The following is a 21,456-nucleotide window of genomic DNA, read 5'->3' on the forward strand; positions in this document are numbered from 1 at the left end:
GAGAGGGTTTACGTCACGAGAAGAGGGCGGTGCTGGGGCGGAGCTCGGAGAGCGGCGAGATGAAACAATCGCCAAACTCTCCCGAAGGGTATATATGGCTCTGCGCCCGTCGTGCTCCTAGCGCCATCTCGCCGGTAATGAAGGAACGCTTATAAGCGCCGGCCGTCTCTGAGTCCGTCCAGCGGTAAAGGGTGTGTATATAACGCTCGCCGTTAGCTACGCGGAGGATCTGCGTTTCGTGGCGTAGCGGTTAGCGCCACTCGCTGCGGAGCAAGAGGTCCCTGGTTCGATTCCGCGCTTCGGAAGCATTGTTCTGAATTATTTTTCTTCGGGGCATATATATACATATATATATATATATATATATATATATATATATATATATATATATATATATATATATATACTTATACATATACGGTGCATGACGGCGACGGCGACGGCAAAATTCAGCCGAGACTGTCCATATAATTGCTATCGCAATAAACCTGAACGATTATTGGCATGATTATTGGGCTGGGCGCGATGGCGCTCTGGGCTCGCGCTCGCCCTGCCGCTGAAGACAGCTCAGTCGCAGCCGGGCCTTCGTAAATTAAAGCTTTTTCCGCGTCGCCTCCGTGTTCTCTCAGAAGGCTCCGGCCAACTACTGGCCATGAGCCCACAATAGATATGTTCATCATTTTGTAACCTAAATTTAAGGCCGGCGGGGAAAGCAGCCCCCTTTCGAAGCAGTATCACAAAAAGCAGGTATCAGTGCTTGCTTCGTTTGTGCATTTCCCCTTTAGTGTAACATTCTTTGTCTCAAGAAATAGCGAAATGAAAACAAATGTGCCGGTGCGCTCAAATTTCCCTGTGACCATTCGACTGACTACGCCATGGTATCAGGGATATCCACCTTCTTACGCCGCCGACGGACGCCGCCGCCGCGTTGCCCAACAGTTGCGCTGCGCGCGTTGAAAGGAGCGACGCGCAACTGGCGCAACTGCTGCTATGGGCCCCTGTGCCATCACGTGATTGCTGGGAGAGTGTGAGGGGGAGAGGCTACAGCTGGCAGCGTGCCAGGGCACGGACGGACGGTCACCGCGACTATGAGACATTAAAGGCTTTCGCCGTAATACTACCTTAATACTACTAGAGACGAATTGATGCGTCCTTACAGTGATCTATATCACGAAAATCGAGGAGTTACAACGCTTTCCTCCGCAAATCGCGCCTTAAAAAGTCAAAATTTCGACCAGCATCGCCACGTGTCTTGTATATTGCGCTAATGAGGGCTTAGTTGTGCCGTGAGAGCTTGTACTATGATAGTTGTGCTGTGGGAGGTCACTTTTGGCCTATCCTACTTTGTATGATAGAGCGCGAGATGAACTTTTATAAAAGAACCTCCCCCCGCGTAGGGTAGCAAATCGGGTGCAACCTGGTTAACCTCCCTGCCTTCCCTTTGCCCTCGTCCCCCTTTCTCTTTGATAAAAGAATAATCAGGGTTTTTTGTGGCTGGTCCCCGAAGGGGGCGTCGCCAGGTGTCGGGTACCTCTTACGCTCTTCTGGCTCTTGCCATCCCCTCCGTGTTTTTCCTTCGCACAGTAAGTAAGACTTATTTCGCTTCAAGCAAGACAATAACGCACAAAATGAACATTGAAAGTACACAATAAACAGTACTCTGTTTTTATTATTCATACTTTTTTTTTTCTTAAAAGGTCAATGACTCCGCGGTACGTCGTCGTCAAGCAGTCAACCGCGACGAAACAGTGAATAGAACATCTTCACGTATCTCTCATCCAAAAATCACTTTCCCATCTTTGGCAGAGAGTTTCTTTTTATGCACGCTTAACTCTACGATACGATGAACCTGTGGAAGAGAAGCAGGGTTTTTTTTTTTTTCAGGCTACATATGACGCTGTGCACGTGTGGTCAAGACATCACCTACAAGGTCAAGAACATGGCAGCGAAAAAAAAAAAAACAGTGTGTGCGAACTACAGAGATCGTGTGGTTCGTGTACGCAGTACATGTGTGACGTGTGCAAAATCACACCGTAATATATATATATATATAAAGCCCGTCTGCTGGCAGACAGGGTCAAGCAAACGGTGACACTTGTCTGAAGGACGTCCAGTCATACGGACGTCACGACTCTTATGACATGTGACGTCAGGATCTCGCATGCAACTGGCTGCCCGAACTCGATGCTCAAGGGAGGCGAGTCCTGACAACGTTTTTGATAAGCACGTTTCTATACATCCCACTATGTTACGTGTTTGTCACGTGCTGCCTGTCTGCGCATGCGCACAACGTGACTCGCTCGTGAACCTACGAACAGGGCGTTAATCAGACGGCGATAAAGGCAGATACGTAATCGTAGGTTAACAAAACGAAAGAACCAACATGTCGTCCTCGTTTAGCAGACGGTCGTTTTGTGTTGTGGCCCCTAACGCGTTTTACTAGCTCGACTTCATCTAATCTTGTAATACCTAAGTGGATCGTTTGGTCGTTAGACTTCATTCTGTACACGACTGGTTCTATCTAACTGCAAGGATCTGTACGTACGTCACTGAGCGTTTACTGCATTCGTCCTAGTCGTTTATCGACGCTTGAATGGTTATAAGTACACCCGAAAGAGCTGACGACGCTCGACAAATAGACAAGACTATATAGCTGTTGGCAATACCAAGCTCTGAATGGGGCAGAAAGGGATTATACCACTGGGACCACTTCACTGCACTTGTACGTACGTGCACAACACACGTTATCGATAATGATTTTTTCTGAAGTTCTATACAAAAATAGCGACTGTGCGACTCTCGACTCCAAAGAAGTTGGTTAACACACGCGCTTATCTTTTCTTCTTCTAATGTCTCTTTGTACTGCTATTTTATTAGCTACACGTGTTCACAACCCGAACCTCTAGATAGACTTGTGAAAGCGTTTCTGGCCTTTAAACGTAACACTCTCGATCTAAATTGCGCTGCTTTGTGAATCACGCTTTCAAAAGCTTCCCGTACGTCACTTCCCGTCGTGTCTGGGCGCGGTTCACAGGTCACCTGCGCGGGTCGTGAGATTTACCGAATTTTCTGAGAAACGTAAGGAAATTTCGATGAAATCGACAACTAGCTGTAGAGGCAACCTAAATAGTCCAAGATCACTGTCACGATTCGATAAATGTACGTACAATGGCAAAGCGCAACGCTCAGACTAGTTAAATTGCGAGGTTGGCTCACGGTAACCGCTAAAGCTTGAAACCTGTACCAGCTTGAATTCAGGCAAGCTGGGCAAACACAATTAGCCGAGTTCCAGCGGGAACTGTCGCGTAATGTTATCGAGAAATCGTCCAACAGGGAATGTCTATCGCTGGAGCGAACGTTTCGACAATAATATTTCAAATCATATCAAATCAAGTTTATTTCAACATACAACCGATGTTGAGGACCGTGGACAAAAAGCCAGTAAGTCATGACGTGGCCCACGGCCCCGTTTTACAGGCAGCAACAAAACAACAAAGGATGAACACTATTTAGCAACAACAACAAACAGCATATTCACCTTAATAACAGTAAAACTACGTTGTCTTCGTCAGGTTCCTACCCTGAAGAAGAGCAAAGTCATCTTTGCCTAAACGTCGTTGGCTACAGCGGCATTCCCTGTTGAACGATTGCTCATCACATCGAGCCTCCGCTGTCCCCTGCACTTACGTGACGCGTGGTTATCGTATGAAAAGTCACCAGTACAGAGTCTGTGCTATGAAAATGCTTCTAGGCATTTGTATTTTTTCTCAGCAAAAGGAATAGTTATCATTGACAAGCTATAGCTTGTCGAAAGGTTTTAGCTGCCCCTGATAGTAGGTACACAACATAGTTCAGAAAAAAAGAAAAAGAAAACAGCAGTCTCGGAAACTTCTTAGTTGGCGAAATGTACATGAAAATTCGATGGGACTCATTGTCGCGTCGTTCGGTGCGTGACAGTCAAAACCAAGGCCACCCGAGGAAGCCTCTACATGGAAACAGTAGAAACATAACGTAACCAAGAAAAAAAAAATGAACGAGGCTTTAAGTGGTGATCGAACAACAGTGGAAGTATTGGAACACACAAACACAACCATATATACATCAAGCGTCATTCGAACAACTCGGGGCATGATAAAAAGGAAGAAAAATACACGGGAACAAGAGAATGAGATAATAGAAAATACTGTGTTTTATAAGTACTTGACTTAGGACTTCGTAACATATAACCAAGTCAGTGAAAACCAACACTTCAGAAGCAAAAGAAAGCACTGATTATTGACTGATCGCGTTATTCTTTTAGTTCATACTCTATCGTAGTCTTGCGAGGCCTGAAGTTTTTCCATTGCTCTGTCAAACACAGGTATTACAGCGTTTTCGATTACAACGCATCGCTTACGCATTGCAATGTGGTCACGATTCTTCATACTGAAATTTTAGAGCATGTACATTCATTTTTATTGCACTCACTATTCTCAGATTTCTGTGATGGAAACTATCTCCGCAACACATGATTCTTTTGTTTTTATATGAAAGTCTAATAGTTCTTTCCTCGCTGCTTAGACGAAAGAAAAAGATGTTTTAAGCGGCGAGAAGCGCGAGCACACTTACTCAAATACATGAACGTTTTATTCACAGCTCAATATCTGAGAGAGGATGCGTTCTGTTTTCGACAAACCTGGCATTTATTTTCTGAAGCGATCTGTTTTCGGCTTCAAGCATTCGTATTCCGCGCAATATTTTCAAACTTGCTCTATTTGCGCAGTCATACGCGTCGTTGCAGTAAACGATCGAAACAACTAACATCGATCGAGTTGCCATAAAAGTATAACCTCGTACGATGTACGAGAGCTCTCGAACTATGATATGTGCGGTGTGTGTGTGTGTGTGACCAGACACGCATCCCTCTACCGGATCCTTTCACGAACGTCCAACGAGGTACGATAAAACAGTCTACGAATAACTCGATCAAGTAACCGTGTCTCCGCAGTGTTATGAGTTCAAACGACGCGCGCGCATTGTCAACGTTTCTCTTGAGTCTCACTAAGTTCAGTGCGTGGTGCGTCAATGTTAGAAGAAAAAAATCACGGTGCAGCAGAATGTACAAGGTATTTACATCTGGCAAGGCCGGCATAGCTGCTTGGTGCTGCCCGACTGGGTTTCCACTTCGAAATGAGGAAGAGTGTATTTCCGTGCTATCCTACCTTCCACGTATGTATGAGAATGGGTGCAAATAAAAAAAAATTTGCACACCCCACAGGAGAGACTAGAAAGCCACATTCCACATGTAGCTCTATCACTGAAGTATGCAGATTTCAAGTGCTGAATTTACGATTTGTTTATGAGGCTCAGTCATTAAAGACCATAGCACATTTACACATTTGTCGCTTATTAATTTGTTAAGTTATTGGCAGACGATTTAGGTTGTTAGGAAAAAGTTTTAATTTGTGTGTAATTGTCATGACTTTCATTGTCGGAACTACAGCTAATACTTCTTTGTTGTATTTATTTTTTGCGACACTGTAATACCCATGGATACTCAATGGTAACATGAAATGTACTATTTTTGAGACTTGTCCCTTTTTAATAGTCAATATATCATTAAACCTGTTTGTTATACTAACATATTCACAAACTATATTACATGGTCACATATTTTTTGTACTTGTTTAGCTTGAACGTGCTACTGTAACTGTTGTTGACTACAACTGTTGGTCGTGCTTCAGATTTTGGTAACTGTTATACATGTGTACGTCAAACAGCTATTTATGTGTAATCTTATGCCCACCTGTTATGGTCTCAAAGTGAAACTGGAGGTATTGTAAATAAAATCAATGTGTGTGCCGGGGTTCGTGGCCAAATTTCGTGACCGAATTTTGTGACTGACCAATGCGGCTGTTCACTGCCCGCAATTTTTTTCAACACATTTGTAACTGACTATGTTCGTAAACGGCGCTCCCTGTGTAAATGAAACGATCTCAAAACTCACGTATACCTGTAGAGTTCTTACTTTAAAATAACTGTAACGATATATTTAACGCCGCGACTTGGGGGCTTGAATGCGCAGCCATCTCAACTTATCGGCCGCCTTTACCTTGATATCGCGACACGGAACTACCAAAGTACTCGGAAGCAAGCAGCTTATGCCAGTCTTGAGCTCGTTTGTTATAGTATATGCAATATGACTTAGCTCACAACAAGAACAACCTTCGAAAAAACCCTCTTCAACAGTCGTATAAGCCCTCATCATTTGTCAAACTAGCTTACGTACTCGGCGCAGTATCTCTTTTATGTATACGACAACATCGATTTATACAACGTACCAGGAAACGCCACTGTAGTGCGAAACAAACTAGTTTGCTCTCCCGTAAGATATCTTGTGACTACATAAGTCGAGCAGAGGAAGTGACGCTTTGGCTGGAACTAATAATAAACCTCGGTCATAATCTACCCTTCAAGCGCCAGTGTAGTCGACATGCCTGGTAAGCCCACAATATGAACACTACTCCATATACACAAGCACGTCGATCCACCTCGTAACGCTTGGCTTGTAGCCAAAAAAATGCAGCATATATCCTGCATTTTTTCTGCAGTCAGCGAGGCATTCGAAGTAGTCAGCGAGTAGCTGCCTGGAGGCAGCTACTCGCTGACTGTTTCGCATGAAACCGATTCTCACAATTCGTGGGATCAGCCGGGATTTTTTTTAAGAAGTACTGAACAGCGCTGGTATCAAGCATACGTATTACAAATATCTAGTCTCACTAAGTAAACTTAATTGAATTCGAATTTGTTTGCTTTCAAGTAAATAAATAAATGAACAAGGAAGTATGCACTAAAGCCGATATTCTCTCTGTAGATCACCGGCCTCACCCGGTGTCGATATGAAATAAACACAGCCCGAAACAAGTTAGCTTGAGGAGTTGTTTTCCGAAGCGACACTTCCACTGCTTTCGACGAAATCGCGTCCATGGCAGGATCGGCAATAAACGTTTCACTGAGCACGGTCAATGCGACCTACGCAAATTGCACCCGTGCAATCACCGACTACTTCTAATCAATGCCTATAAGTAGCGACGCGTTTGGGTCAATATATACGTGGATGACGGAGAACAGTGGTTTCGCCTTGAAAAGCGCCACCACCAACCAACAGCTTCAAGCACTGCGGTGAACGATTGAGAAGACGTTGGTGTTGGCTACCGTGGTTTGAGGCAGTCGCCTGCGTGGGTTCGCGGTGTTACGAAAAAAAAAAAGAAAGAAATAAACGGACGAAAAACAAACCCAGGGATGAAATAAAGCTCTCTGTGACCACTGTACTTAGAACGTATCTATTTGACGACAACGGCGAAGACGGCAATAGGAATTGAGAAAAGCTTATCGCAGTGCGTAGGAAGAGTGGCAAGGTGCGGATAAACACTGATAATCATGTCAAGGCTGGTTCACACGTGCGACTATAAAACCGGTCGCGCGACCAAGTTAGTCGCGAAGCGACTGGTCGCCATTGGCCGCTTTGGTCGCTTTGCGACCACAGCTCGGCTCAATCGCTCGCTGCTCGATTTTTCAGTCGCGCGACTGCATTCGCACACGTCTGAACCAATCACATGCGCAGCAGCATGACGTCAGGTTATTTTACGGGCCAATGGCAATGCGAGCCATATGCGAGCATACGTGAATCCCACGAGGCGCAGGTGTGAACGTCAGTCGCCTTGAGTCGCTTTTTTGGGCGCCAGGCGCAAATAGTCGTGCGTCCGGTGCACGTCGCAGGTGCGAATGAGCCTTAAGGTTCACAGATGTGCCCAGTAAAGCAAAGACGGCGCGACTAAACTCGTGCGCGACATTTACGGTGCCAGTACTGGCAACAGCAACGAATTCGGTAGTAAACGCGTTGCCTGTCTTTAGTCCTTACTATAAGAGGTCAAATTGCCTGTGCTCTTACGTTTCGCTGCGAGCTGTGCCGTTCTTGTGTTGCGTCACTGAGTGTGTTAATTGGGCCTAATGTCGGCGTTGTTTCGACCGCAAAACAGTTCGAAAGTTTCTATTCACGTGACAGGTAAAATATGGCGCTCACGCGTCACTGAAATATAAACTGAAGCCACGTGAGAAGGGGCGTAGAATTGCTTTTTTTTTTGCCGCAAATTTGGCTGCTATGTGTGTGTGTGTGTATGCAATGGTATTTTGTATACCGCACTTCTTAACTAAGATTGCAGTAGCTGCTAGCAATATTGTTGCTAAAACCCATGTACGTGGGCTCGGTTTCTGACTGGTTCCTTTCACCTGCACGAAAGAAAAAAAGAATAGCCTCGGAATTTTGCACGCAGGTGTCCATGGATAAACGTATAACATTTCGTAGACACAGAGCTTAAATGTGTTAGAACTTGCTGACCATTGCAGTGTTTGCTGAAGGACAAACTTCTACAGCTGCTTGCCAGTACTGCACCGCTTTACTCTAGTATGACTTGCTTTCTTAGTAAAAAAAAGTATTCATTACCAAGAGAAATACGGTAAACTTTTCAGCAAACAGCAGTGCAGTGCATCTACAGCGCGAGTCAAAGAGTGCCGTAACAGGAGTGTAAAAGACGAGAACGAAAATGTCAAAAATAAATGACGTCATCAGAAGGATGCACATATGCAATGCCACCGGCTGTCACAGTGCGTAGTGTGGTGACATGTATCACTGAACTGCATTCCAGTTCTTTAAGTCGATAGACAAAGCAACATAATTTCAGCGAATGTGGTCAAGCGTGCGCAGCCCCACCTGCGGCTTTCGCCGAGAGTGCTTATGGGAACGGACGGTTAAATAAGTCGTGCTTTTCATTAGCGAGTGAAACGCGCCAATGTCTGCGCAACTCAGAATGCGGTATAAACGCCACTGTATAAAAATTTGGAGATATCCCCGATTTTCGAACGTGGCGCACTTTGTCACGCCGATTTGGCTTGCGCTGAAATCGCAGTGATGTTGCTTCAACAGTGCGAGCCACGCAACAGCTAACTGCTCTCACCGCTAGAAATAAAGGACTGGAATGCGCGCTCGTACGCGGATAAAAAGGGAAGATGTAGAAGCGTTACAGAGAAGTCAGTGGTAACGAAGCAAATCACTGAGATAAAAAAAAAGAACGGTTGGATCAGTTACACCTTCTCAGAAGACAACAACCATCACAACCTGCAAAACAGCGTTGCACCATAGTCCACTCCCTGCGCGTTTTTTTTTTCTCTTTAGGATTAACATCTTCACCGTTAGGCCTAACGAATTCACCATTAGACCGAACATCTTCACCGTTAGGCCTAACATCTTATCCGTGGACATGGTCATTCTCCTGAGTCGACGAACGTCGAGCATATAGCGTTGGCGATTCATTCCGAGCAAATCCGCACGCAAACACAATCGGGAATTGAATAAAAAACAACTGGAAAATGAAGAAGATGCCTTCAACGTGCGCACTGATCGGGTACGGCGACTGCGTCCATCAGTTCGGTCACGATCGCCCCCGCCGTGTCGCCGAGCTTGAACGACTGCAGATGATGCTTCCGGGGTTGTGTGGAGGAAGTACACGGAGAGCGAGAGAAAGGAAGTTGGCGACGATGGTGACTCGCGTAGCTTCCCGGAAGGTATCACTCTCCTTCCCGCGCCACCACCACCGTCATATCCGGTGGAGCGGAAGCGCGTGGCAGAGGATGAAATAGTTCACACTTCCTGTAGGTACTTCAGTGGGCAAGGCAGCGCCTTGTCGCCGAGCCCCGTGCGCACCAACACCTTGCCGTCCATCTCGTCGGCCACTTGGATCACGATCTGCGAAGGAAAAAAAAAAACGCTACCATGTGGTGTTTTCTTATAGTTTCGGATTTGCCCATGCATATCGAATTGAACCTAAAAAATGCATGAATAAGCAATGTTGATAACAGACCTCATGCTACATCAGCAGTAATGGGAACGCTTGAATATTTTTTAAGCGGCTATAGCTTCCTGTCTCTTAGATCCGACTTTTAATTGAACTTAAACCTGAACGCTCCTCGGGTTTAGTGAAAAAAACACATTCTACGATCAGCAAAGGCTGCTACGAACAGCTCAGCCAAATTTTGTAGTCGTGCGCAGTACGTACACTTTACAAGCGGAGCGCGAAGTAGCCACTTTCTCAAGCGCCCTCTCTTTTACAGGGGCCCGTACACACTCTCTTGGAAGCTGCCGGCGTGTCGGCTCTATTGCGTCATAGAGCAAATTGCTGCCATTGGCTGATAGCTAACATAAATCAAAAGCGGCGTTTTTGGCTCTGTTGCGCTTCTTGCCACGGGGTGGCGCCACGTGTCGGCGCCGCGCTCTTTAGTTTGCTTACAATACACAGTAGTTACACTTGCGCGAAGCGGAATCACACCGAAATTGAGCGAAGGCGCTTCATGACGCATGCTGACGCAGACTGTTGCCCCTTTGTCATCTCCACCCCTCCCCCTCCCCCCCGTGTAGCTTCCAGCGCGTTCATCGGGATGAATGAAGAGAGAAAGCATTTAAGGCATGCGACAAATTCCTGTAACTCCGCTCGTTCTTAACCGGTCTGATTTTTTTTTTTTTTGCGGCAATTGATTCACGAGGCGATAAACACCCATACTGAGGTCATTCGATGATTACGTGGAAAAATGGTTAAGAACCTCTTTATTCTTGTATGACTTTTTTTAAAAAGTAGTTTCAAGTGGTTCTTACTTGACTGATAAACAAGTACATTATGTTTTCATGTTCTAAAGCTTTTCCTTATGAAGAACTGAAGGACGACAAGTGCAGAAAAGTGTGTCCTGCCACTTGGCTGGTGTCAAAATGCGTCGCATATTTATGGCAGTCATCAATTATATTACAGAATTGATGAAGGATGATGCGGCGAAAGGTGACAGACCTGTGGTCCACACAAATATCTTTGCATACTGGCGCTTGTATCTGCGAGTCGCGTGGTCTAACGTAATACACTACATTGAATTTCTCGAACTAAATGCATAAAAATGCGCCGAGTGCTCCGAAAATCTCACCTGATCACGCAGCAGCTTGACGGGTTCCTGCCCGTCCATGACCTGTATGGAGTGCAGCACCTGCAGAGCCCGTTCGCCCGAATGGAGCTTGGCCACGTACTTGGACGGGAAAAAGCCCACACGGCCCAGGCACTTGCCCTGCATAGAACACATTGGTTGATGGTGGACCTGAGCTAGTTTTCATTTTATCCGTTACCGCTGCTTTCTTGTACATTGGTATGTACTGCTAGTAGTTTTGTTGAATAAGTCTTACCCGCTCATTCATTTCGCTTAAGTTGAACAGATTTAGTTGCGGTAAGCGCCACATTAACAGGGAAGTATTGTTGCTCAGGTAAAGTATTGTTGTTTGGTGCCTGCACCAATGGGCGTCTGGCATCGCTTCTTTCCTGGCTTGTCTCGCAAAAACGAGAAGAAAAAAATTCAAGCCATTTCCAAGCCTGTGAAATCTGAGTAAACAGCGGAGATGGCATGCTTGCGCCACCACCTAGCGAACCCAGATTGAGTTCTTTCATCGATCTTCAACTTCTTTCTTTCTTTCTTTCTTTCTTTCTTTCTTTCTTTCTTTCTTTCTTTCTTTCTTTCTTTCTTTCTTTCTTTCTTTCTTTCTTTCTTTCTTTCTTTCTTTCTTTTTTATACATTGCCCTCTCTTCTCCTTTCCTTCCTCCTCACCCTCACTTCCCTTTCCCACACCCCTGCTATACTATACTATGCATGACTATGCTATAGAAGCTGCTTGGCACATACCCGCATTCTGTGGCGCATACCCGCCGAGCTACGCGTGGACGACAACGGCGCTACTTCAAGCGCCGTTATCGTCCGCTTAACAGGTCCACTGTTAAAAAAAAGGAAATTCTGGCACCACCAACAAACCCAGGCTTTAGAAATGTGTTCTTAGGCGGCCAGATGCGTAGTCGACCAATGAACCTCGTAAAGAGATAAATTTTCATCAGAAAAACTTGGAGGACGCTTGAGCTTCGCCTTCAAGAGTAGAACGCGATAGCGTAATCGGACCGTGTTCGTATCGCCTTCCCAATCGCTAGCCCGACTTCGCTTCTCCGTCGACACCTAAACCGTGCCGCAAGGAAAGGAACGTCTGTGCGCCTGTAAATCGGCCCTTTCAAACTATCCTACAATGCCTACTGCAAATACGGTTGCGAAGTTCCCACAACGACATAATTTTTCTTTTTGCGTGTTCGTGAGGTACCCGCTACAGGTCCGTAAGACAACACGCGAGCCTGAGCAGCTGCACTCGTTGCTGATGCTGTTCTTGATACTGGCAGTTAATCATGCCTGTGTGCTTTGTAATTGATGGGCCCTTAAACCAAGCAATCGCCTTGCAATCCACATGTTTTGACGCCTGGTGTTATTCTACGCTTTTACCGCGCAATATTACACGTGTTAATGGCACTCCTCACACTACATAACATCCATACGGTGTTTTTTTTCCGAAGCAATGTCGAGCTTGGACGTGGCTCTGTGGTAGAACACCTGCTTGCCATTTAGGAGTCCTGGGTGGTTCGATTCGCACTCGAACCGAAGATTTTATTATTATTTCTTTATTTTTCAGGTATCTCACATTTTCGCGCACGGACAACGCTGATTTTTCGCTCACGGCTAACGGAGCCGGAGCCGACACCGGACTTTTTGGCGAAACGAGCGCTTTAACGCTATCGCGTTAAAAGTTTGCGCCAAACAATCGGAGTGCAGGACAGGGATGATAGCGACTGAAGGCTCACCTGCCACCAATCTGGGTCTGTGGTATCGATCACAGTCACCGTATCACCAGCCCTGAAATGCACACAAAATAACTAGTTTGAGTGAACTAATAATAAAGGTTTATTCCGTGAGCTACGGGCCATTTACGGACGTGAGGTTAGTTTTTTTTTAGCCCTTCATCGTTGTTGTAAAGAGTTCGTTGCACCGTATTCAGAGCGCACTTTCAAACCGGAATATAAACTTTGCAGTATGACGTAACCTTGCATACTCTGAGAGCCTCCGTCAGAATGCTTATGTCTACTTCCCGTTTGTTATTTGATATGACTGACAAATTCAGTAACGGTTTCAATTAAACTGTCCCAGTAAATCAATTAAATTCATTTGTTCCACTGGGGCGCCTTTCCTTGAGTTTGTTGCGTGAAAACAGCCGCGTTCCTCGTAGAATGTATAATAAGCGTCAAAAGTTTGAAGACCACGAGACACAAGAAAAAGATTAATATTACTGCTGCTTGGGCCATCCGCCTTGAATACAGGCCTCCAGCCTGTTCTAAAATGCTTTCGCAACATGTCACTGTGCAGTTCGACCGAATACAGTTAAAAACTGCTGGGAAATTAAACGTTTTCTTAGAGCTAGTGGTCTTTAAACATTGGACGTCGACTGTACTTCAGGCGAGCATCCTCTCTACACACAGATTTTGTGGCAGAGTCTACAAAGTGCAAGTACCGGCGAGCTTGCTAAAACGTAAAGCCAAACTCACTTGAGATCGAGCTCGTCCTGATGTCGACTCCTGAAGTTGTACAGCACTACGTAGAGGTTGGTAGGTAGCAGGCGATGGGGTTTCTGTGCCGAAGCCAGTAAATGCGACAACCATATTAACGAAATACACAGCGTACCGGTATGCCGCCTTAGCAGGATGTTTCAAATTCTCAAAACGAATGGTTCTAGAGGCGTTCGCGAGTACGGACATCGCCCGTAGGTTAAGCTTTTTCATGTCTCGAAAACACATCGTAACACCAAGGAACACCGCGAGGTCACATTGCTTCTAAAACAGTCAAACGGCGAGTATTCATCCTTACAATCTGAATACAAGTGAAAGAAACAAACGAAAAAAGTTAGAAACTTAAAATGAAATTTTGTTTTTATGCCGCTTCTGTATGCGCCATCGTTTCTGATTATCTGCGATAATGGGTAGGCTGGAAGAACTTAAAGTGATATTTTTTTAGCAGACTTAAGAAGCGACAAGCGATAAAATGTGAAAGCGATAAAATGTGAGAGCTTACGTAGTGCAGCTGACTACATCGCTTTACCTCGGGGCTGTTAATTTGCTTAGGCCAGACTTAACCTCAGTTGTTAGTCTGTTCCCGATGCTCCCTTTGAGCTTTCAAGGGTAGAATTATGAACACCATTTTATATGAATTGTTAAACGACTGATCAGTAATCTATAGAGTTTCCTACAATACTTACTAGAGGGAACTCTGGCGCTAGTGTCTATGGGAGGTGCAACGCATGGCGCTTCAGCCATCATGGGAATGATGGGTAGTACACAGATTTGTCTAAACCTCGTTCTTAAAGCTCCGTTTGGCTCCGCGTCGCCTGCATCCGCTTTGTCGCAAAACGAAGTTGAGCAAGAGCCAGCAGTTACACTTCACAACGTTAAACTTTTTAGGCTCACCAATTGAAATCTGGTCACGAAGTTTACAACGGTCCATTCTTTTATTAAAAAAAAAACCAAAACACAACAATAAACAAAGCCAGAAAGTGCGTTCGAAGCCCGCAAACACAAATACTAGGCAAATCCGTGTACTACCCATCACTCCCATGGTGGCTGAACGATCGCAGCGCCAGAGTCCCCTCTAGTTAATTTGAGGAAACTATGCAGTAATCGATGCTTACTTCGATTCGTATTCGGTTCTTTCTCGAAATACGCCATTCGCAGGCCAGTGAAAAGACAATTCAAGTACACAGTTCCGGGCAGTATAGCGAGTAACGTGTTAAACTCACTGGGGAAGGACAGGGTGACGTAGAGGCGCTGCTGAGTGACTTCTCGTTGTCGTCGGGCAGATCGACCGAACTCATGCGCACCGCTTTGGCGCTCAGGAGCTGCCTTCGACCGTGCACCGGACTTTGGGGAGCTGCAATGTCGACGCCGACCAGAGAGAGAGAACACTTGTTGAGGCTTTTACGCTCTACCACCGGGAGGCAACGGTCACTCATCGTGGGTGCAGGCGGCACCAGGACCGTTTAGAAAAATAACGTAAGAGGCTCGACCATTGCAAGACTGTGTTTTTGGGTGGCACTGTTCAAAATCATCGTCTTTCATCGAGTAGTACTGAAATATTCAAGAGTTCAAGGAAAAGAGCGAACGTTTCTCATTTTGCGTCAATCTTAGATTTGTCTGTCGGTCAGCTTTCAAGATAAACGTTGATGTGATTTCGATATCGTACATAGCGTGGCAAATATCGCATAGCGCGGGCGACGGAATTTTCCGTTTATTTCCTGAGTCATTCCGTTACGCGGCGCTTCACGTGATCATCAGTGCTGCTTGGAAATTTTAACCGATCACGTAGTTCTTAAAGCGTAATGCGCATGAACAAAACTGCTGTTGCAGGGCAAATGGCTAAAACATATTCATGTTCCCTCTGCGGCTAGAATTGTACAGAAATTTTACACTTTTCCATCCAGATGAAACTAGGAAGTCTCGTAGAAAATGTAGCGAAGAACAATTCGGCCATTGTTACCAGCTGAATTCTAGCGCCGTTACGAGCGATGCCGTATCAGATGAGCTCATGAGCTCTGTTTTAACGCTACCAAAGTTGTTTCGTGCAGTGTTATAGACAACGCCACCTAATGAACAAGGTATCTATTAAGGCTTCTACGCAATCATCCGCCACCATACTGCTGCTTTTCAGGACTATTAAAGGCATGAGTTAGCAGCTAAGCATGACAACTGTTTGTACTTGGAACGGTTCACTAAGCTCTCGTGGGAATTGAGCAGTATTTAAAATACTCGTCTACTAATATTCGTGCTCGATTCGTGAGCAGATAACACGAGCGTAAGCAGAGAGCTGAGTAAACAAAGAAATGCCCTTCCTCCTAATAAAGCACACTGCACTAGTCAGCAGATAAAAAAAAAAACAGCACTACGAGCATCTGTCAGAAATTCGCTCGGGAAGCCCTACCGGCTCTCGGCAGTCGCGCTTAGTGCAAAAGTTGAAGGGTGAGGACAACAGGAAAAGTGTGGCGTCATGTGTACATAATCTAAGCTCGAACAGCAAGCAGTGGGGATCTGAATTGAGGAATTCAAGCAGTGCCCGTGACACGAGTGCTTCCTCAACGACCACTGAAGCCAATGGCAGCTGAAACCTGCGAGCTTCGTTGGTTCCATCGCGTATTTACCTCGAAGAAGTCACCGGAAAATTTGCTGGTTTCTCAGGTTGCCAGTTTCAGAGGTCGTTGAAAGTGTACGTGTGACTCGTATCGCATGAGGTAAAGGCCTTGGTGATAATATATATTGTAACCAAGATATTGCAAGGGGTGCGGAAAGATGTGCATGAACAGAAAGTAAAAATGAGGAAACATCGAAGAAATGAAAAAAGGCTACGAACGACAACTGTGCCGTAAAATTTTGAGAGAACATGCCGAGCCTGCAAGCTTTACGAGTGTGCAATGAGTTTGCTTGCGCGGGTCTTTCAATGCAAGGCTCATGCTGTCCTCAGAGAGAGAACAAAGCCCGCGGTATGCATAGTCGTGATATATAGGCTGCAGTGGGAAGCCCACATGTTTTCTATCCGTTCAAGTAGTGCACCTGTAATTTCTCTTATGCTTTTTTCTTTATGCATACATGTTTGGTCAAGGACTTAATACAGCTGATCGCAATCATAATTGCCATATCTCCCTATGGTTGGTTTGCATACGAACGTTTAAAAGGTACTTACACAACATTGCTTTCCACTACAAGTGTAAGAACACCAGAAGGCTACAGTTCTTGCCTACTCCCGATATTGTTGTCTCAAAAAGACGGCATTTGCGAATTATTACAGCAAGCGACGAACACACGGTGTTCACGGCGTCAGGTCGACATCATTTTATGTACTGTCTGACGATCACGCTGTCACCTTGACCAAACTCGTTTCAAAACGTCACATGTGGTTGTGCACTAAGGCGTCGGTACAACGTTGTGCTCATTTCGGCCATCGTAAAAGCAGAGTGTGAACACAGCCCCATTCACTTTTGCGTAGAGGAAGTGAGCAGCTTGTTCTGACAAAACAAGTGCGCAAATCAGGCAACGATCTCGTAAATATGTAACTGAAAATGTACATGGCCTATCAATCTCGAGTCCAGTAGCCACAGTGTGGAGTCGTGCACGTAACATACGCTGACAGATCGTGCGCTCTACACAAAAGTGAATGGGCATGTACGTTTCACGTAGCAGCTGTGGGGGCACTCGCTCGATCGCTTTCGTCCAGGGAAACCACAAGGAGAGCGAGTGCAAGAGCTCATAATGAAAAAAAAAAAACATGCACATGCCCTTAACAATAAGGCGGACATGTTAATGCAGTGAATGTGAACATGTGACTCAAGAATCAGAGTGCTGGTCAAGAGTGCAGATAAAATAGGAGAGAAGGAACAAGTAGGAAGGGTCTGAGCGAGGCAGTGTAAACTGAGGTTAAGTTTGGCACGCACCCAGTTGAAACGCATCACAGGACATATTTTAGGACCGCTGGAGATGCGGCAGAATTCCTTGTGGTAACACCATAAATTATTGCAGTACACTTTGACGTCACAATTGTAATAACCAATATATGTATAAGCTTAAGCAATCACATCGTAACGAATATTAAGTTTGTGTCGTGTCACGGCACGAAATGCAGTCGTCGTGAGAAGTCGTCGTGAGAAGGTTCATGGTGGCATTGCCTCTTGTGTTTTTAAACGTCCTGTCGTTTTCAACTGAGCAGCGAAACTCAGAAGCAGCCACAGAGTGAAAGAAGAACAAAGCAATTGGTAACAAAAAAGAAGGGGGCTAGTTTGAAAACAAGAACATTTCAGACACAGAGAACGATGGATACAAACATATAGATCAAATGGAAGGAAGAAAGCAATAAGATTACACAGACGGACAAACAGAAGTACACATAGTAACAGGAATCAAATGGGAAGGATGGGGATGGGCAGGAGTAGGATGTGTGTAATACTGATAGACGGATCTAGAGAGACACACACACGTAGGTTTGTAGATAGATAGATAAGGGCTTCTCGCCCCGTCCACCTGTGAGTTGTCGTCGACGATGTGCGTGCTCGTTCGACTCAGGGCTGTCCAGGGAGAGACTCTTCATACGGAGAGACAACTTCTTGCGTTGGGGACTGTGAGGTGCTGTTGGCGGTTGTGTGTACGGTGTCGTTTTTGGCGGCGAGAGGCAGAAGCAGCCGAGAGAATAAAAAAAGAAGGAGGGGGAGAGCAAAAAGAGAAGAGGGAGAGGAGGTTGTCTCTACTATCGTCAAACAGCAAAAAGGAAGAGAAAAACGAATAAAGGGTAAAAGCTGCCTAGCTTGCGTACGCATCGACAGCACTACGCCAGCTACTAGGAAGCAAGCAGCATATGCAATTCATTAGCAGAAAAAAAAAGATACGAAAACAGGACTATCTCGGCTCTGTCTGTCTCATCTCTGCGGATAAGTCAGCTGGATTTGGTTTTGCCAAGGCGCAATCGCAAAGGAAGTTTTGCCTCGGTAAAGCTTCTGGTGGCTAAAATACAAGATATAGTTCTGGTTAATAATAATGAAGTGTGTGCTTAAGTTGGCCTCGTTATCAGAGCGAAATACATCTTTTTGTTTAGGAGGCGTTAGCGATTTTATATAGTGCCGTCTACTCCTTTCTCTAGATAACAGAATTCATGACAAGCGCAGCAATATAGACTTCAGGTATGAAACTGAGAGACTGAGAGCCCCAGTGCTATTGCTTGATATTAAAGATCGTCATGAAAATATTGCATTGATGAAAAAAATTAGCCAATGGTGACGAACAGTCGTCGAAGAAAAAAGATGTGGTTGCTCTAACAAAGCGAAGTTCAATTTCTGAGACGCTGGCTTCAGCGACTTTCTTGTCACCTTTTCAAGCCTCTAAACATGTCTTCTTACATATGTCTTCTAAACACGTCTTCTTTACAGCCAATTTTCTATCCTCGGTTACAGGCAGTATCCTGGCCAATAAAGAGACAATTGACTACGGTTGCCGAGCTGTGCATCGTTAGCAAAGACCAGACAATACACGAGATATGTCCTGCCTTCAACATCGTCCTCAATCTAACAGGCACTACTTGCACTACTTTAAGACGGCAGCGTATGCTCAGTTGCAACAGCCATACACCAATCACACAGACAACACCCATACTCAGAGAGCGTCCGTCACACATAGTTGAACATAGAGTCCCGCGCGATGTCTTTGCCTGAGAGTTGTCATTGTTTGATGTCTGCTATGCAAATGAGGCATGGTAGCACTGAGTACAGTGTGAAGTTAGGATATTTAGAACATAAGGTGGGTATTATGACACCTTATGACTGATCATAAAGTTTGTTTCGTTATTATTTAAAGATCGAAGATTATATTAACAAAGGTATGGCTAAACAGATGACGTCCAGAATCAAGTTTTTTTACATTGTAGAATTTGATAAAAGCTTCTTTGCAACACGCCCGTGGAGACATCTGGCAACGTTAGGTTATCAGGTAACTTCATAATAATGCGAATTTCAGAACCCTTGGTGAAACAGGGAGAATTATCGAACAATGGTTCAGTGATTATTTAATGTCTCAAAGGCTGATACATAAAGAGAATAGAATTATCTAGACCTTAGAAAAAAACATGCAGTTTGTCCTTTACACTTAACGTACCATTCGGAACTCATGCACTACTTATTTCAAAGGTAATAAGCACAGAAAACGTTTTACGCTACTGGTTTGAAGTGTTGTAGGCGTGGCACATGAAACATTTTTTTTTTGTAATGATCGATAGGCTGTGCTTTCTGCTTTGTGAGATCGAAAGATAATGGTCATTTAGTAAACAAAACATGCACTAATATTCTGTCTTATCTCGGTGTCATCTTCGTGTAAATGTTTCGTTGCCGTGTCTAACAAAAGCTAGATATTCTAGTTAGCTGCAAGGGCAAATAGCCTAAGTACTACATCGGCTGGACAAGACTTGGAAATTCCCGACGCAGCAGGCAGGTCGCTTCGAATGTTAAATACCTCTAACTCCAAAAGACTGCTCATTAGACGAACTGTCGCACACCGGCGCATGACTTGACACGAAAGTTTGCGACAGCTTCATAGCTTTACAATTTTGTACGGTTGCGAAATGCTAAAAACGGCCCGAACACGGTATTTCAGAGCTTTGTAGCGTAAGAAAATAAGTTATAAGTGACACCGGCATGCTTACAAGCCGAAGTCTCGTTATAACTTAAGGCGTTAAAAATATATCTACATTTATCTTGTTTAGCAAGATCCATATTAGAGCTGTCATAGACATTAAGGCACTATTACACATTCAGTTTACTTTCAATTTGCCGTCTTCATAGTAGCCGAATTAAATCTACGGGACAAAAGACATATTCATGATATTTCCATCCACGTTTGTATCTTTATCCGATCGTTTCTACACTATCAGAATTTGCAGTATTATTCCCCCAAATAATTTATTAATTGCCACTGACAGCTATACACTAAGCTCATAGTCAACCACTTGTTGCGATTTATTGTTGCCCTTAATCTCAAGCACATTATCACGTGCTTTCGTTTGATCCGTAGTTCATACTACCGTCTGATTTCAGTGTTACGTCCAGTAATCTTTCCTAATCTTATCATAAAGATATTTTCATTACTTGTATAATGAAGGACTTTGTGAGTTTCTTAAGAAGATTCTGTGCGTACAAGCAACCATCATTTAACATTATGCATAAATTCTTCTGCTTTCATGCCCTCAACTCTGAAGTAGTGACCAGACAAAAAAATTCTCGCAACAGCACAGTAGATAGACAGATAGCAATTTTTAATCGTATCGCCGGAGATGTTAGCCTGGTTTATCGCCTGGGTTGCTACTAAAGATGACAGAAATTCTTATAAGCATGAACTAGGGTCAGTTAACTGGTTGCAGCAGCGCGTTCACAGGCACAAGGACACGGACACAGCGACGAACACACGACGTCACAGACGACACGAGGACGCACACTACCTGATACTATCTGTCTCCAACGGGCTTTTGCAAAGAGCGGGCGTGAAAGGAAAAAAGCAAAGACGAAAGAAAATGTTAAAATTTTTCGAGCGTAAGACAGTGCTGGAAGAGAACATGAAACAAAAGCAAAATGTCGGGATTAGGCTGTTCACAAGTTTGTATTTATTTATTTATTTTTGACGAATGAAGGTGTTTTTATGCCGAAGGAGTTGCATTAGGTTCTGAAAAGGAAAGTTGACGTGCATCGGAAAGCAGTTTCACAGAGGTGAAAGTAGAACCAATGCGTACTGCTACAGAAAAAGAACTTTGCATGCACATTTTGTGAATAGTTCTGTCCGGCTTTGGGAATCGAACCCGCCCCTACCGCTATTCCGAAGCTGGCGCGGAACATGAATTGTAGCACTCCTGAGCAAACACCTGCGTAACGGTAAATTTAGGCATAACAACTTACGTATAATCGTTACGCTCCGACGTTTCTTCATCTTTATTTAAATACCAGTTCCATCAGAAACGTAA

The 21,456-nt window shown here is 44.7% G+C and overlaps 1 protein-coding gene across 1 annotated transcript in view; it reads right to left on the reverse strand.

Moving 5' to 3' along the window:
• Positions 1 to 1,660: 1,660 nt before the first annotated feature.
• LOC119404989 (uncharacterized) overlaps positions 1,661 to 21,456 on the reverse strand; it is a 180,376-nt gene continuing 160,580 nt past the window's right edge. The window contains 7 exon segments of the mRNA XM_037671736.2: positions 1,661 to 9,781; positions 11,002 to 11,139; positions 12,738 to 12,789; positions 13,476 to 13,558; positions 14,720 to 14,850; positions 17,985 to 18,089; positions 20,941 to 20,964. Of these exon segments, the coding sequence (XP_037527664.2) occupies positions 9,677 to 9,781; positions 11,002 to 11,139; positions 12,738 to 12,789; positions 13,476 to 13,558; positions 14,720 to 14,850; positions 17,985 to 18,089; positions 20,941 to 20,964 (638 nt within the window). The 3' untranslated portion in view covers positions 1,661 to 9,676.

This window comes from Rhipicephalus sanguineus, chromosome 9 (genome assembly GCF_013339695.2).
Source record: "Rhipicephalus sanguineus isolate Rsan-2018 chromosome 9, BIME_Rsan_1.4, whole genome shotgun sequence".
NCBI lineage: Eukaryota > Metazoa > Arthropoda > Arachnida > Ixodida > Ixodidae > Rhipicephalus > Rhipicephalus sanguineus.